Here is a 17,606-nt window from a genome sequence, read left to right on the forward strand (position 1 = left end):
CTTTGTTCACTAAATGACAAGTGTTCAGAGTCACAACAAACGGCTACAACAGTGATTATCAACTGGTGGCTTGTGGGCCACTTTAGGTTTGTTGGAGGGTGCGTTTGTGGCCACTAGGGGTCGTATTATAAAACTAAAAAATCTAATGTTTTTTTAAACATTTATTGATATTTTTACAATTTAAGACAAATGAAAAGACCAGATTCTTGGAAGGGGTGGGGGGATAGTTTCTTTTTTAATTAAAAAAAAATAAAATCTATAAACTATGCAGATTTTTATGATTTTTTTTTTAATTGTGGAAAAATTAATTAAGTATAGAAATAAAGCATAAAGTTAAAGTGAGTATCTTTTTACTCCTTGTACTTGTTCCAGTTTTCACACATTGCAAAATAAATCATAGGAAAACTGCTTAAACTAGTCCTTTTTGTTGTTGTTTGTATAACAACCAATAAAATTCAGTTTTATTTTAGTTTTGGTCAAAACTTGAAAGAGCCGCTGCAGAGGAACCAAAGAGCCGCATGTGGCTCCAGAGCCGCAGGTTGCGGACCCTTGTTTATGTTCTTCACATATGAATTAAGAGTTTTGGGTTTCTTTTTAACATTAATATTTCCTTAATCATAAAACACCTTGTGTATTTCTGCTAATACTGTGCATATTAATCAAGCATTTAGATTTATGAAATGGCTAATGGCTCAAATATAACCTAAAATAAAATAAAAACCTCTAAAATCTCTAAAATTACATACATCTGTTTAATCTGGACAAAAACCTTCTTAAATGAATGCAACTCATGTTTTTCTTTATGTTATATTTGACTAAAATGAGTCAAATGCATCAAAGAACGAGCAGCACCGTTTCTCACTGCTGAAAAGGAAAACGACCCCGTGTTTCTGTGTGGTGTCCAGGTCCAGAGATAGACCCGTTCTGGTACGTGGGACGTGGGGTGAGGCCCATCGGGCGCTTTGGGAAGAGGCACAGCAGCGTGGACGCACTGGACAGCAGCCAAATGCAACCTGTCGTCAGAACTTTGGAGCTGCTGCTCAACAGCCTCAGAAATAAGGAGAACCTTGGAGAAGGACTGGGCGGAGAGGACAGAGCCTGGATTCAATGATGTCGTCTCCTCACCATCAGTGTCTTCATTTTTTCCCGTCTTGACTGAGGTTGCGTGTTCTTTTTCTCTGTCTCGAGAACAGATCCGACGTATCTGTACATAATGTATTCTATATTGTTGAATAAATGGGGATGTTGTGATTCAACCCTTTGTTTGCACTTTGTTTTCGTAAATGCACAACAAAAGAACAAAGTTCAAGTTTGCAATTTTATTTCCATGATACATTTTAGTTCTGAGAGTACTGTGGCACATAAAGATTCTGCTTTTTGTTGTTGTTGCATTTTGACGATTGCAACAAACGACCGCACAAGGAGAAAGAGAGCCTCTTCATCGTCATTTAAACTGTTCTCATCTCCTCATCGACAGACTTCCTGTGAGAATCCAGCTTCACAAGTTTAACAACTTTACAGTCTCCTGCACACAACGCTGAAAGATTTGTCGACTATGACCGGGCAACAAACGTCATAACATTTCCATCTTTTCACACATATACATATATTAACAAATTCAGTGGTGAGATTTCATAGTTTGTACATTAGAAAAATACAGGACACTGATAATTGGACCCTTGCAGATGTGCTTCTCACGGGAAACTTTACATCAACTCTTTAAAACCAGAAACATGCTTTTATACAACATCATCTTTGGAGAACGAGACTGACGAAAAGCACGGGGCCGGTGTGCAAAATCAAAGACGTGACACAAAAGTCACTGACAGAAGAGCATTCAGACGCAGGACCGTCACTTCTTTTACGCAGTCCAACAAAAATATCCAACCCTGTTTTCAGTTTTGCTAAATGTAGATGACAAATCAAACTATGATGGTCAGAGTGAAGAAAATTCAGCCAGGATGACTAAAAGGCAAGTCTCCTCAAATGTTTAAGGAGCGTACAAGTCCCCTTTAGCTTGGCCACTTCTTGTCATCTGCCTTTTTATTGTAGCATCCACACAACCGGACACGATAAACTGCGAAATGTTAAACGCAGGTTCACGCTCTGAGTCATCACATGTGAGTCTGAGAAAGTTTCCATCGGAAAAGAAATAAAGCCTTTAATTTGCAAAAGTTTCTGTATTGCATAAAAACGGTTCGGCAAGTACAAAAATAAGTTGCTCGTAACAAAATCATGTCTTTATGGCATTTGTTACAGAGCCCGTTAGATGGTATGTAAAAATAATCTTTACATCTTAACACAAAACATCTGATATGAAGGTAAAAATTATACATTTTATTTCAAACAAAAAGCTACAAAGTAAGAGATTAAAGGAAACGTGCCTCTGCTGAAGAGGAATCTTCCACCGTGAAAATTAACTTTTACACCAAAACTTGAACAGAGCTTGGAGGCGTTGTGCGGAGACTTATGATCGTTTTAGGTAAGACATTAAAAAAAACTTTATTTAAAGGTCCGAGCTTTTCAAATTAAGGCCTTGATGAAAATCTGTTGCCACGGTGAAAAGTTGCCCTTTTACATGACTGAAAACAGATTTATGTAATCTTAACTGTTTATAAGACAGAATTTACTGACATCATTTGAGAAAAACTTTATTTTGTATTAATTTAAGGTGTTTAGACCTTATATGTACCGTAAGCAACAATGAAGGTAGTCACAGAGCTGAATTAGTGCATGCGTGAGGTGTGTGTGCAGCACACTGCTACAACCAGTGACCATCATTCGCAGGAAAGTTGCCCAAAGATCATAATTTATTCAAGTTATGTAAATCTGTGCAGTAAATATCAATTCAGAGTGAAAACTTGTGTATCTGCTCACAATTATTCGTCTCGTAAAGGTCACAAACAGTTGCTGTTCAGTGAGACACAGGTTTTGGTTCAAAATGGAGCAAGATTAAATAACTTGTTGCACCTTTAGCCTCCAGTCTCTATATTAAGATTAAAATGTACATTTGAACGCTAATCTATGTGAAGTTAGCATAGCTAACCGATAAACACATTTACCAGGTGGTTCCAGTTGTAACCAAAACTGAAATGAACGAAAAGTATTTTTTATGGTAAGTTATAGGGATGCACGATATTATCGGCATGGTATCGGTATCGGGCGATATTAGCGATAAAGTTAAATATCGGACATCGGCCGTTCCTTCAACTCACCGATATAAAAGACGCTGTTTTTGTATGAAACCCAGCGACGATGATGCCTGCAGCGCCAGCACAATGTGATGACGCCACGCGCTCCGTTGAGTTCAGATTTACATTGTTCGAGAGTTATTGTGTTAGCGAGTAAATGTCATGAATAAATTTGACATTAACATAATTCACGTTGAAGTGTTACATCATTTTCAGCCCCTTTTTGTCATCTGCATTTGGTAGCAGGTCAAACGGACAAAGACCATGCAGAATAATGGAGTATTTGAATCTCTGTAAGTAGGTCTAGGAGAAAAATATCGGTATTGGTATCGGCCAAATAAGTTTTAACATCAGATTTCGGCCAAAAATTGAATATCGTGCATCCCTAGTAAATTATGCTGTTTACTTTTTGAGTTTCAAAAACAAATTTAGGCTATTTCCTTCTTCTGCTGATTGGGTTTTAGCTGTTGGCTTATTTAAATGTAGCTCATTGTCTTCCAGCTGTGCAGTTCTTCAGATGGTTTATTCTCAGTCATGCACACAAATTCCTCAAATGTTGCATTTTTTAAATCTTTGCCATAATACTTCGTAGTTGCATGAAAGGAGCGTGAGCGCACGATGTCTCATTTTATTTTTAAATGGTAAGATAAAGCGTTACAATCATTCCCACACGAGAATTAGCATCTGACCGCTGCCGTATGAACTGGAAAAATAAACGTTTCAACGGGTGAATAAATGCTTCTGCTTTTTGTTCGCTCATCCTTCTTCTGAAACACCGAATCACAAAGTTTCACAAAGTTCTCCACAGCTTCGTTTTACGGTAAACAACGACTTTCTTTTGAACAAGTTAAATTTGTTTTTGTTTGCCTGTACAGATTTTTTTCTGAGTCGTTTGCAGTACGAAGTGTGTCAGCAGATTTTAAGGCAGAAACCGCTGAGTCACCGTTATGTGACGTATTCTGTCAATAGAAAACTGAAGATCGCTGAGGAAGAAAGAGCCAGTCATGTTTCCTATGAAGTGGGTGTGAGGGGTGCAGCAGGGCGGGTGTTTGGCCCGTTTGGCCTGCAGCTGGAGGCAGATGCTGGATCAAGGCACTAGATGTGAAGGGCCCCTGTCCCGGGGGCTCAAACGTGGCCCTGAGGGGACGTGTTGTGCTGCCGTCCGCCTGTCATCATGGCCAAAGTGCTCCCACCTGCTGCTCGGACGCCAACGTTTCTGAAAATGAGCAAATCACAATTAAAGACGGTTGAAGTCACGTCTGGACAACGAACGAGACGAAGCTGCTCGTCTTTGAAGCCGACCTGAATCACAGCTTTTGTTTCGATGCCGGGGAAGGAAACAGAAGACAGAAAAGAATATAAAGAAGCTGCAACGGGAAAAAAAAAATCCATTTACAAACATGAAAAGGAGCCGACATCTTGTGGTTTGATGAAAACAGCCTCGTCCTCCTGCACTGCATGTTTCCATTAGGCTGCTTTACGTCTAATGGACCTTTTCCAGTTCTTTGGCCTATTTTTAATATTTTCTCTTTCACATCCATTCAGTGGCCTGAAATGTGTGATGCTCATCAGGACGATATAAATGTCCTTGTTTTTGTCTTTAGTCCTCTCTCACACACACCTCTTTACAAACTGAAACATTTAGTCAGCGCTGAGTAACCGGGGGGAGAACATCACATGCAGGGCACTTGATTTTTAGTAAACTGCCGCAAACTGGAGCAAAAAGACAAATAAAAATAATCTATTTTTTTGAGTGCTTTATTTTTTGTCCTAAAAAAAAAAAACGAGTTTGTTACCTTTGAGCGGCGGCGCAGGAAGTTTCCTCCTCTGATGACGCGACGAGTCCAGAGTTTCAGGCTGCAACGAGAAAACGACTGTTAAACTCCTAAAACATCATAAAAATAATAACAATAAAATGTGAAGCTCGTGCTCTTTTTTTTTATTTCACAAAGCGTTCCTGTATTTGTGCTTACAAGCTGCAGGATTAGCCTCTAAAATCATAAAGTGCTTTATTTCAGTTGAGCACATGTTAAATATTTCCTTCTACTCAAAATTAAAGCAAATATAAACTTTTTATTGGATTCAAAGTAACAAATTTCTATATCTGAATAATTGCATAACACTGCCATGACTATACGATTCACAGAGTTGTGTTCTACGTGTAAACAGTTTGTTTATACACAAGGACTCATATTTAACACAGAGAGTCCATGCAGCACAGACCCGGGGTCTGGAGCTCTACATCTGCACATCTGCATGCAAACCGTCCTGGTTGCAGATGTTCCATGTGGTTTTCACAGAGACCTCAGCAGACCTGCAGTCATCTGAGAGCGTTGGACCAGAAAAGAACTTGGGGTTCACATTTAACGGACAGGAGCTCTCCTCCAGAACCGTCCAACTTCAGTCACATCACGGTTTAAGGTGTGAACAGACATTTTTTATAAAACATGAATCTAGTCAAACGTAGCAAAAGTCTTCAGTTAACTAACTTGTTCTGTTGCTGAAGCAGACAGACGTTAAAAGGACGACGAGTTACCTTGGACTTGGGTTTTAACTTGAAGCGATTGCAGACCGTCACGTTTAATCCAGCTGTTTTCAGAGCTGATATCCTCGCCTCGATGTTTGATATCTTCAACCACAAAGAGCACACACACATATTTATGGGGCGCCGTTTGTAGAGTCACACAGTCACAAATTAACAAAGATATTTAGGTTTATTTCGCCTTTCGTAAGAAAAAAATTGTGCTTTATTTTTCAGTCATATTTTCACCATGTTATTCATACATTTATAAATGTCATAGTTCCAAACTAAATATTTAATTTACAAGCTAAATATTTAGTTTCAAATTAAATATTTTACTTCCTAACTAAACATTTAATTTATAAGCTAAACATTTAATTCCTAAACTAAATGTTTAATTTGCTAACTAAGTATTTAGCTCGGACCTAAATATTTGTTTTCCAAGCCAAACATTTCCATCCATCCATTATCTTTACATGCTTCTTCCATTTTGGGTCACGGGGGTCGCTGGTGCCCATGTCCAGCAATCACTGTGCGAGGGGTGGGGGACACCTTGGACAGGTCTCCAGTCCATCACAGGGACACATAGAGACAAATGAGACAAACAACAATTCACTCGCTCTCTCACACCTAGGGACAATTTAGAGTTACCAGCCCAGCTAAATATTTAATTTCCAAAATAAATATTTAATTTGCCAACTACATATTTAGCTTGGACCTAAATATTTAATTTGCAAGTTAAATATTTAACTTAAATATTTAACTTGTAACTTAAATATTTAGGTCCAAGCTAATTATTTAGTTAGAAAATTTAATATTTATTTTGGAAATTAAATGTTTAGCTTGGAAAATAAATATTTAGGTCCAAGCTAAATATTTAGTTAGCAACCTAAATATTTAGTTTTGGAATTAAATGTTTGTTTATCCATCCGTCCATTATCTTTACCCATTTATTCCATTTTGGGTCATGGGGGTCGCTGGTGTCCATGTCCAGCAATCACTGTGCGAGGGGCGGGGGACACCCTGGACGGGTCGCAAGTCCATCACAGGGACACATAGAGACAAACGAGACAAACAACCATTCACTCTCTCACTCACACCTAGGGACAATTTAGAGTTACCAGCCCAGCTAAACATTTAATTTCCAAAATAAATATTTGATTTACTAACTACATATTTAGCTTGGACCTAAATATTTAATTTGCAAGTTTAATATTTAACTTAAATATTTAACTTGTAAGTTAAATATTTAACTTAAATATTTAGGTCCGAGCTAATTATTTAGTTAGCAAATTTAATATTTATTTTGGAAATTAAATGTTTAGCTTGGAAAATAAATATTTAGGTCCAAGCTAAATATTTAGTTAGCAAACTAAATATTTAGTTTTGGAATTAAATGTTTGTTTATATTTAATTTATTAACTAAATATTTACCTTGCATTTTAAGTGTTTAGTTTGTATACTAAATATTTAGCTTGTAAATTAAATACTTAGTTTGGAACTATGACATTTATAAATGTATGAATAATATAGTGAAAATATGACTTTGAAAAAAAATATTTTTTTTCTTATGAAAGGCTAAATAAACCAAAATATTGCCGTTACGTGCTAAACCGTAAGATGGAAACAATTTGTGAGCATCGCAGGCCACCTGCGGCTTCTAGGGCTCGCCAGCATGTTGGAGACGACCTTGCAGGCGGTTCATAGCACGGACCAGTGGAACGTCCACAAATCTGACCATTTTGGATCTTGAAAGTCCAGCAGGACTGACAAGAAAAAAACAGTCTGCCTGAAGAACATCAACAATTGTGGCTTTTCTGAATCTGACTCCCTCGTTTGGCCTCGAAAGCAGGCCGACATCAAATTTCTCCTGGGACATGGGAAAACTAGGGAAAAAGCTTCGTCTATGCCCCCCCCAGAACTTCTGTGAAGGCTTATCAGAACTGTGGCAGCTGACCAACATCTTACCAGGACTATGGCCTATCTGGAAGTGCTTCATGGACAAATCTCAACATCTTGATGTCAAATCATATGTAATGTGTCTATAAATGTGCTGCTGGTAGAGGTTTATGATGTTTTACATCATGTCCTGACAGGACAAGATGTGAAGAGATCTTTTTGGTAATACCACTATCCATCCTCATGGGCTTTTCCCATTTTTCCACTTAAAAAGTGTTCTTTTCAGAAGCGAATGATGAACTCCATCAGGACTTCTGCACACCTCTGACAGTCGTGTGAACGCAGCGCTCAAACTTTGTTAAAAGCGACCAGTCCTGTGGTGTACCTGCAGTTCAGACTGCTGGACCTGAGCTGCTGCTGTGGCCACCTGGTCCTCCAGAAAGGCCAGCTGGGTGTCTGAGGTCCTGCTGCTGATGCTGCGGGCGCACTGCTCCAGCTCCCCCAGCGCCCCCTCCAGGCCGTACACCACCCCAGCCGCCAGGTAGACCTGCAAGGTGAGGAGGAGCAGAACTGTGGGTCCACGTCACGCTGACTCAGGTGAAGCTGCTGAGCTGAAATCATCTGTAGCTCACGTTCTCCTCCATCTTGGTGAGCCTCTGGTCCAGCTTGCGGGTCTCCGAGCTGCTGGAGATCGGAGAGGCGCTCATGGACTCGGACGGGGTGTAGCTCTCGCCCCCCGCCTCCCCAATCAGCTCCTCTGTAGCGTTCAGAACCTTCAGCACCTCTGTGGTGATGCTGCAGAGCGAGGCTGCTGAATACTTCTGCTGCAGACACAAAAAATTCACTTCGTCATCGGGGAAGTCATGAAGGTTTTGGTTGAAACCACTGAACTGAAACTACACTCAGCTAAAACAATAAAACAAACTAATCCAGCGGCCTCTGACTGATCAAGAGGGTAAAAATGTGTAACAACTTTCAAATCATAAAAACACAGCAGATTTATTCCTTAGCTCCTGCCAGCAAACCTTCCCTCCAGTAAACACAAATGAACTCTGTCGTCACGTCTATCTGTGCCGCTGAACACGACGGAGTGGACTCACGGTCCACACGACGCAGCATGAGGTCCGTCCACCTTATCGCCATGGAAACATGGCTCATGTGATGCAGGGATTGTGCCTCACAGTTTAAGAATCTCTGGTTGAAACTAAAATGTCCACGAAAATGAGTGCAGATAGGAACCAGGTTTGGAAAAGTCAAATATTTGGCAACTAAATGTGCAATTCACAAATTTAAGAAACGTGAGTAAAGACAATTACTCTGATGTCAACTTCAGCGCTTTATTATTTCAGTAGATGAAACATCTTCCATTTGAAATAAAGTAAAGCACAGATCATTCGGTTTTGTGGTTTGTGTTCCACTTTAAATGTCGACGTCAGGCCATCGTCTTGTAAACACCCACATGTGGTCGGCTCGGAAAAGTAACCAAAGCGTGCGGAACAGGATGTGAGAAACGTTACACACAGAGAAGGTAAATGATGATTTCATCTTTAGGCTCTGAAAAGCTGAAGACATGAGAAGAACAAAACATGTCCTTGAAGGTGCAGCCGGTTTCATTGTTGGGGGGTGGAGGTTGCTGCAGGAATCAGCTCTTCAGTCACTGATTAAAACCAGAAGTCAATGACTTACATTCAACTTTAAATATTACAAAGAAAACATCTGGAAATGAGATCTTTGCACTGATGAACTGCAGCTTCAAACACAAAGTTAAGGTTGTTTTAACTGTGGTAAACCAGAACGCAACCCTTACTGTGAAAACTGAAGGTTGTGTAAAACAATGGTTCCCAACCATGATCCTTGAGGAACACCATCCTGCACGCTTCAATTGTTTCACTGCTGAATGGGTGATTAACGGACTTCTGCAGAACTTGAGGAAGTACTGTACTTTCTGTCGTACACGTTGCAACGCACTATAAGTCGCATTAGTTCAAAAATGTCTAATAAAGTGGAAAAAACAGAAATATGTTGCTTCGCCGTATACGTCACATTTATTGCGCATCACCACTGACCACTCGGAAATGTGGGCCGGTGTTGTGCCAAAAATCGATTGGCTGCCAAATGGCGGCCGCGGGAGCGTGCACAGGAGGACTTTAACAAGATAAACACCTAAAAACAATTATTTGTCTGCTCAACATTATAATAAAGGTGTGTCTCAGTTGAACTTTTCCTTAATAGATGCACTTTAATGGTCAAACAAGCTGCTGTGAAATGAAGCCGATTTGACGTTTGTTCCAGGAGTTCTGGAGCGAGATGAAGGTGGCTTTGTATGGCAAGCCAAGTGTCTCATTAATAGCCACTTTTACCTATTAATGAGACAATTGGCTTGCCATATACATCCAGTGTCCTCTAGTGGTTGAAAATGGTAGTGTTCAATATTTTCTGTCAGAATGAATGAAATCGTCAGATCTCAGCCAAAAATTGGGTTATAATTAAATGGGGGGGGGGGGGGGCGGCACATAAAAAGGTTGCTTTGCTCTATAAGTCGCAGGACATGCTAATTTATGCAAAAAACTGTGACTTATACAGTGAAAAGTACAGTAATTAAATAACTGAATCAGGTGTGTTAGAGCGGGGAAACATCTAAACCATGCAGGGGGTGTTCCTCGAGGACCAGTGTTGGGAACCGCTGGTGTAAAGTCTAAAATAATTGTTAATTTCATGGCAGCAACACATCAAAAAAGTGGATTCTGGACCATTGTAACCATTGAGAAACGTCTCTTCTCCTTTTAACACCAGTCTGTAAACTGTTAGAGTCTGAGGAGACGAGTTGTTGGAGGGAAACGTCTCGTTCTTGTCTGATGGAGGATTCCAGCTGTTCAACACTTTGCTGGATGGGAGCAGATGTTTTACTAAAACCCGTTTATAGTTTTCTGCACAGATGTGTAAGCTGTCCATGTCAGAGGCACTAATGCACCCCTATACCATCAGAAAAGCATATATTTAAACTTTAAGGAGGCATTTGTGGTTTCCAAACCTAATTTTAAATTTTATTCTGTCCGAACACAGATCAGTTCCCCATTTTGCCTCAGTCCATGTTAAATGGCAGCGGCATGGACGATTTTTTCTTTGCACGATAGAGCTTTAACCAGCATCTACGATCGCCACGGCAAGCTGTGTTTACAGACGGTGTATGGACGTGTTCCTGAGCCCATGGATTGACGTCCAGAACAGACTCAGAGCTGTTAGTTTAACATTTGACGTGTTTACCGTGTTCCACTGTGAATCGGGTTCATGACATTTGCAGTTCATTACTTTCTGTCCTTGTGCATTTTACACATCGTCCCAACATTGAACTGGCATTGCAAGGTGGTGAATGTGCTTCTCTGCTAAGTAAACAAAAACAAGAAACGAGAAAGAAGTGAGTGAAGCCAAGTGTTGCTCATGAATAAATCACTGGATGAAGCTTTAATCAGGGGCATCTGAGGCATATTGATTCCTTTTTAAGGCTGAAAGGTGTTTCAAGGTAACGCCAGAAGGATGGATGAGAGAAATGAAAGGGGGTGTGTTCTGTTTTTATTTCTAAATTATGATTCAGTGGTTCTAAAAACACAGAGTGGCAGAGATGAAGCGTGGAGGCATCGATCTGCGCCGCTCAAAGGTGGAGCGAACACATCCTCCACCGCTCTGATGAAGCACAACATCAGCGCTCCCATCAAACGTCGTTGCTTACGTTGCGTTCTGTGACTCATTTGGCCGTCTGGTTGACTTCTGAACAAACGGCAACTCTGAATCTGATTCTAAAAAAACTCAACCAAACAAATTACGTGAACTGAACACTGTCCCTTCGGTTTGATCAGCATTTAGCACCAGTTTGAGACGGAACAAATCAGCCTGGATGATGTCGAATGCAGATTGTAGAAGATGGAAAACCTTGAAAACTGTTTAAGCTCAACAATAAACAACTGTGTCGTCAGCATAGAGATGTAAGGATGCATCAGGAATTATCTGACCTACATTACTTATGTAGATTGCAAAGAGAGTGGATCCTAAGACTGAGCCTTGTGGTACACCGTTATTGACAGTTAAATAATTGGAAGAAATGCCGTTATGTTGAACACATTGCCTCCGGTCTGAGAGATAATTCGAGAACGGACTGATAGTGTGATCTGAGAAACCAACGTCTGAGAGCTTATAAGACGTCATGGTCCACAGTGTCAAAAGTTTTGGACAGGTCTAATTGAAGTGCAGTAGTCATTAGCATCAGTCTTTAGCAGCTTCAACACCATCATTAAAAACCTGTCCATGAACTGAACAGAACTGAACTCTACCAAAATCCGTCCATGTGTATTTACAGTGGATCTTAAATAATTGCTGTAATTTGACTGGATTTTAAAAAAAAACCACAACTTGACAGCTAACCTGATGGAAGCGTGCGCCCGTCTACTCGTTTGATTCTGCACAACTTCTCAGCCAGCACCTTGTTTATCCGTATACCTGCTGACGCAAACTGAAAACGTTGCAGGTAATTAGATCAGCAGTAAGATGGACAGTATGGCCGACGGACTACTTCATATTAATTAATTTGATCAAGCCCAAACTCCACACACTGCTGTCCTTTAAAAGGGTATACATTGGATGTAAAACATGGAGGAGAAAGACAAATGGAGCTATTTTCTTTCTTAATGAGATCGTAAATGGAGCTACGAAAACCCACAGAAATAGATCACACGGGTACATGTGTCATGCATATTGGAAGAAACAAGTGACTCATAAGAGCCTCCTCATAATGCATCTGCCTAATGACAAGTATTGACTCTGGCTCCTCAGGTGTGTGCGTCTGGGGTTGTGTGTGTAACTGTGAGGCTGTATAAAACACTTTGTGTTGGTTTTGTCACAGAGGACTTATAAATAAACAAAAAAGACATGAAATCAGTGGTTAATCTTCACATTTGCAGCGAGTCCATGCGGTTTATTTTAAATTCGACTCTGTGTGTTTATCACGACTCGGAGAATTCCCCAAGAAAGCGAGCGTTCAAGTGAGACCGTGTGCGACATGGGGCGAGAGTTCAGTTCTGCGTTCTGTTCCTGCCAGATGTTTCAAGGTGCTTTAGCTCTGGACAAGCAGCTGCAGCTTCAGCTCACCTGCTGCAGGACGGAGGAGAGCAGCTGAAGCCTCTGCTGCGGTTCCGACTCGTTCTGTCCCACCTGGTGCAGACACACACGACACAAAGAAGCACACAGCTCGGGAACACGCGCACCACGTGCAGGGCGCACACAAACACCACAAAGGAGGGAGTTTTAAAAAAGAAGAAGAAACTAAAACACATTTAGCAGCAAACGGAGGGAAACTGACCGCAGAAGGTTTCTCTGCTCTCACCTGGTGGTTGGACCCTCCCTCCTGGGCCGAGGGTGTAACCGCAGGTGAACCGGCGCTGGATGCGCTCCTCCTGACCTCAGCCTCCTTCTCCGGGTCTTTTCTGTGACGCCTCTTACTTACTCGGGTCACCTCCCTCCCGTCTCCTCGTTTCTGCTCCTGCTCAGCTCCTCTCTCCTCCAAACTCTCTCCTCCTTTCTCCACAGAGGTGCTCCTCACGCCTCTCGCGCCTCTCTTGGCCTCCTGTCCGTTCACTCGTTCCAAAGCTTCTCTTCCTTTCTCCCGCTTGTCCCTTGCACTCTGCCTCAGTCCCTCTGTGACCTTTGACCTCAGTTTCTCTTTGTGTCTCTCTCTGTCCTCCGTCCTCTGTGCGCTCTCTTCGTCGGATGAGCTGACGTCTTCGCCGTTTGCTCCGCCCACGAGCTGACCGAGCCTGGTTTGTAGTTCTTCTTCTGGAGGGCCTCTGGATCCAGATCCAAGCCTCGAGCTCCTGTGGAGTAACCGAGGCCCCGGAGCCACAAACTGGGCCTGAGGCTGGTGGAGGTCTGGTGAACGCGGAGCCCAGTCGTCCGTCTCGGGCGTCATGGCGTCCGTGGAAGCAGCTGTGGCCACATGTTTGCTGGCTGGGACCGGCTGCTCGTCGCTCAAACCCGCGTTCAGCAGCGCGTTGAGGAGAAAACCACCGTTTTCCTTTGATGTGGAAACAGAAACTCGATAAGATGAACTCAGTCAGCTTTTAAAAGCAACGGTTCAGCTGATTGTGAAGGTTAGGTGATGAGTGAGCGCACCTGAGCTGAGGGGCAGGTGGTCTGTGGGCTCCTCGTGCCTCCAGGTCTGCTCGGCTCCAGCGGACACTCCTTTTTGCTTTTCCTGCGTCTTCGAGATTTCCTGACGCTCTGCTTGTCCTCGGCCTCGCTGCTGTCTGCCGTCACCTGCAGGGACAACGGCACGTGCACGGTCACTGCACGCTCCAAGTAAAAGTGATCAAAACCTACAGCATGAAACATTTTAAACTCAGATTTAAAATAACTCTAACTCTATAGTTTTTTTTGTTGTTGTTGACAACACAAAAAGGTGTTTTTACAAAATGAGCAGTTTTCCAGGACTTCTTTTGACTGACAGAATAAAATCTTTTTTTGAATCCGTCATGAAGCGTTTGCTTCCATCTGCTGGTGGTTTGTGCTCCAGTTTTATTCACAAAGATGAATTTGCACAGATGAAAATAGAATAAATTTGTGTTCGTTGTCTTTAATTCAATGCTGAGAATGAAATTCACATTTCTCGTGTTAACTGATTTATTTAATAACATCTAAGTTAAAAACTGGTTGAATATGTGATCAATCAAAAATCCAGTGCAGCAGTTTTAATAGTTAGGTTCAAAGTGAGGGGAGGGACTTCATTTAATCAAAGTACAGGAGTACAAAAAGTTATACGCATGAGTTTAAATCCTCGGAGAACACAAAGCAGACAGTTTCTGGGTTCAAAGTTAAATATATTTACATCAGCACCATCCGCAGACATATGAACTCATTCTGAAGGTCAGCGAACCATGAAGACGTGTCACCTTGGGGTTGAAGTTCACGTCCAGCGCCTCTGAGTGGGCGGAGTTTTGGTAGAGTGGCTGCTGATGAGGATGAGGATCCGCTGGTCCTTTCTTCTTTGGCAGGTTGTGAGTGGGTTTGTGAGGATACGCAGACGACAACGACGAGACCTTCGAGTCTGAGTGGAGCGTCTCTGCGTTGGTGTACGGTCCAGAGGACGGCGAGGTGACCGGAAGGTGCCGAGTGTACGTCCACTCCGGGTCGTGCTGCGAGTCCGTGTAATAAGTCTCGTCCGACAGCCTGCGGCGGAACTGCTGCAGAGCCGCGCCCCAGCCGCCTTCGTCTTCCCCCTCCGAGTGCGAGCCCATCTCGTCGTAAGCGGAGACCACGCTGGACTCCTTTTCCAGCACGCTGAACACCAGGCTCTTCCTCTTGGTGAGCAGACTGGGCCGGGAGAGCAGGGAACTGTGCAGAGCAATCCAGTTCCCATCGGGGCTCTGCAGCACCGAGGACGCACCTGGAGGGCGACGATCAAAAAACAAGCTAACAACAAACCTCTTCAGCTCAGGTCGACTTAATTATTGGAATAATTTCAAGATGTCTGCTCAGAGGATGTGTTGTGAGTGACTCCCAGCTACTACCACGTCAAAAACTAGTTCAACATCTGTCCAACTGACTGAGTTAAGGCGGTTTAGTGACGCCTAACATGGATCATCTGAGCTGACTGTGCAAGTTGATCAGTTATACATTTACACCCCGTGATTACTTTATGCAAAATTCATTAAAATCCATCCTGTGGTTCATGAGATATTTTGCTAACAGACAAAATTCTTCTGCAACTAGTATCTTTTAAAGTATGTGTTGTGCATGACTTTTAGCAACTACCACTTTAAATTTTAGCGTAATTTCTGTAGAACTGACTGAATCATTAACGTTCATGTGTTTTTTTAAGATGCGTTGGCTGTGGCAGCCATCTTGAACTGGGTTGACCCCAAAATGTAAACGTTTGCAGATGAACTCCCAATGGTCACTTCCTGAAAGTGTCGTTAAAATTCATCCATTTGTTCATGAGATATGTTCCTCACAGCTGCAAATAGTTTGGAACAAAGTTATGGAGCAAAGAGGTGGTGCTCAAAATGTGTGTTGGGGATTACTCTCAGCTACTACCAAACCAAATTTTAAATCAGTGCCTGCAGAACTGACTGAGTTCTATAGCTTTAGCATAAAAACATGCACATGTGTGTGTTTACTGGAGTTGTCCAGACGATCCATGCTTTTCCAGCCAGGTAAAGATGCAGCCTTGGCGTCTCTTTTCAGGGAGGCGTACACCTGCAGGTCTCCTCCTCCGGCTCCAGCGGCTTCCTCCTCCTCTGGACCCTTCTCCGGCGAGTCGTCACTGGTGAGGGAGAACGCCGATCGTGATCGCTGCGAGCGCACATGAAAACACAAATATGATCAAAACAAAGCAGGACTCTGTAGATGCTGCAGGTCAAAGGTCAAGAGTTTGCTTCCAGGAACCCTCAGTCTAAAACACTGACAAGAAAAGTGGAGGGTGATAAGCATCCCTTCAAAGTCTTTAATTATTCCCAGAATGTATGTCCTTTTATTTTGTTAATTAAACTTTAGGCCATAAAAATGAAACGTGTACTTGGGTTGTAATTTAAAATCTGAACAGCAGGTGGCGCCACAGAACAGGTAAAAATCACAGAACATGCTCTGAATCCAGTTTCAAAACTAAAGTTCTACTCTTATCTGTTGCTGAAGTTTACTTTATTTGAATAATGATCTATTTTTAAGTTCTGGTTTGACATTTTGAATGTTAAAGTTGTTTTCCATGTGAAGAATTCCCTCCAACGACTGACTGGATTGCTCCTCAACAAAAGGTCGAGGCGACAATCCCCAAAACACGTGGGATTCCACGATAAGGCTTCGCTCCATGGAGCTGTGGGAGTCCGTTTGCACGGCTTGTGTCTCGGCGAGGCTGTTTGCAGAAAGCTGATAAACTGAGAGGATCCCTGCGTGTTTCACACACTTTGATCTTCTATGAGTCAAACAGCAGGAAACGGAAAAGGCCTGGGGAGTGCAGCTTTGATGCTCCGCTCACACAAACCACGATGACAAATCTTTAAAGTCCCCGCTGGCTGCAGCCGGAGCCATTAGCTCGTGTTTGTGTGGTTTGTTATTGCTGCTTTATGCATATTTTCATCAGCCTGGAACATTCAGCGGATTCTGGAAAACTGGCTCCTGATTGGTTCACTTGACTTTGAGTCCATGCTGCAAGAATAAAAAACACTCTGGTACAAAAAAAAAAGACTTAACTCTTGCTTCTGTCATCTATTTTCTCACTCACTGGCATTTTGTCCAAATTTAAAACAACAGTGCACGGATCATACAGCCAAATCATTGCTAATATTAGTATTAGTGTTACATCATCACCCACCACTGACATGCAAAAGGTGGTTGATAAGGTATTTATCTGTCTGTTAGCAAAATATCTCATGAACTACTCATTGGATTTTAGTTTAAAACGCTTGCCTAAAATAAAACCATGTTTAGTCAGAGCGCACTGCAAATAAAACATTTTTATTGTTCTTTCATATAGTTTAAACAAATAACAATACTTTTAATGTCTATAGTATTTTTAAAAGTAAATACTAAAGAGGTAAAAACATGTCATGACATGTGGGACCTTATTTTTTATTTGCTACTTAAGTGTTTGTTTTCATCGTGTCAGGGTGCAAATAAAGCTCTATCTTATCTTATAAGACCTTTGATAAAATAAAATAAAAATCATAGCTAAAAACATTTTAACGTTTACAAAATAAATTACAAATCTACCTATCTAATCTATATTTTCTACCGTATAGGTTGCATTTATTATGCATCACCGCTGGCCTGTCACATTTATTTAATGGTCAAAACAGCTTCATTTCACCTGGGCAACATGGTGCCATCCATCCATCCATCCATCCATCCATCCATCCATCCATCCATCCATCCATCCATCCATCCATCCATCCATCAATCCATCCATCCATCCACCAATCCATCCATTCAGCCTGAAGCAACACCCTCTCCAGCGG

General features: G+C 41.9%; 1 protein-coding gene across 1 annotated transcript in view; it reads right to left on the reverse strand.

Annotated features, from left to right (window-relative positions):
- Positions 1 to 4,215: 4,215 nt before the first annotated feature.
- Positions 4,216 to 17,606, reverse strand: part of myripb (myosin VIIA and Rab interacting protein b) — a 64,956-nt gene continuing 51,565 nt past the window's right edge. The window contains exons 7-16 of the mRNA XM_037694374.1: positions 15,774 to 15,948; positions 14,547 to 15,040; positions 13,771 to 13,914; positions 12,986 to 13,672; positions 12,751 to 12,813; positions 8,244 to 8,435; positions 7,997 to 8,158; positions 5,728 to 5,820; positions 4,988 to 5,048; positions 4,216 to 4,407 (exon numbers count right to left, since the gene is read on the reverse strand). Coding sequence (XP_037550302.1) covers positions 4,364 to 4,407; positions 4,988 to 5,048; positions 5,728 to 5,820; positions 7,997 to 8,158; positions 8,244 to 8,435; positions 12,751 to 12,813; positions 12,986 to 13,672; positions 13,771 to 13,914; positions 14,547 to 15,040; positions 15,774 to 15,948 — 2,115 coding nt within the window. The 3' untranslated portion in view covers positions 4,216 to 4,363. The remainder of the gene's footprint in view (positions 4,408 to 4,987; positions 5,049 to 5,727; positions 5,821 to 7,996; positions 8,159 to 8,243; positions 8,436 to 12,750; positions 12,814 to 12,985; positions 13,673 to 13,770; positions 13,915 to 14,546; positions 15,041 to 15,773; positions 15,949 to 17,606) is intronic.

This window comes from Nematolebias whitei, chromosome 20 (assembly GCF_014905685.2).
Source record: "Nematolebias whitei isolate Nwh7 chromosome 20, NemWhi1, whole genome shotgun sequence".
Lineage (NCBI taxonomy): Eukaryota > Metazoa > Chordata > Actinopteri > Cyprinodontiformes > Rivulidae > Nematolebias > Nematolebias whitei.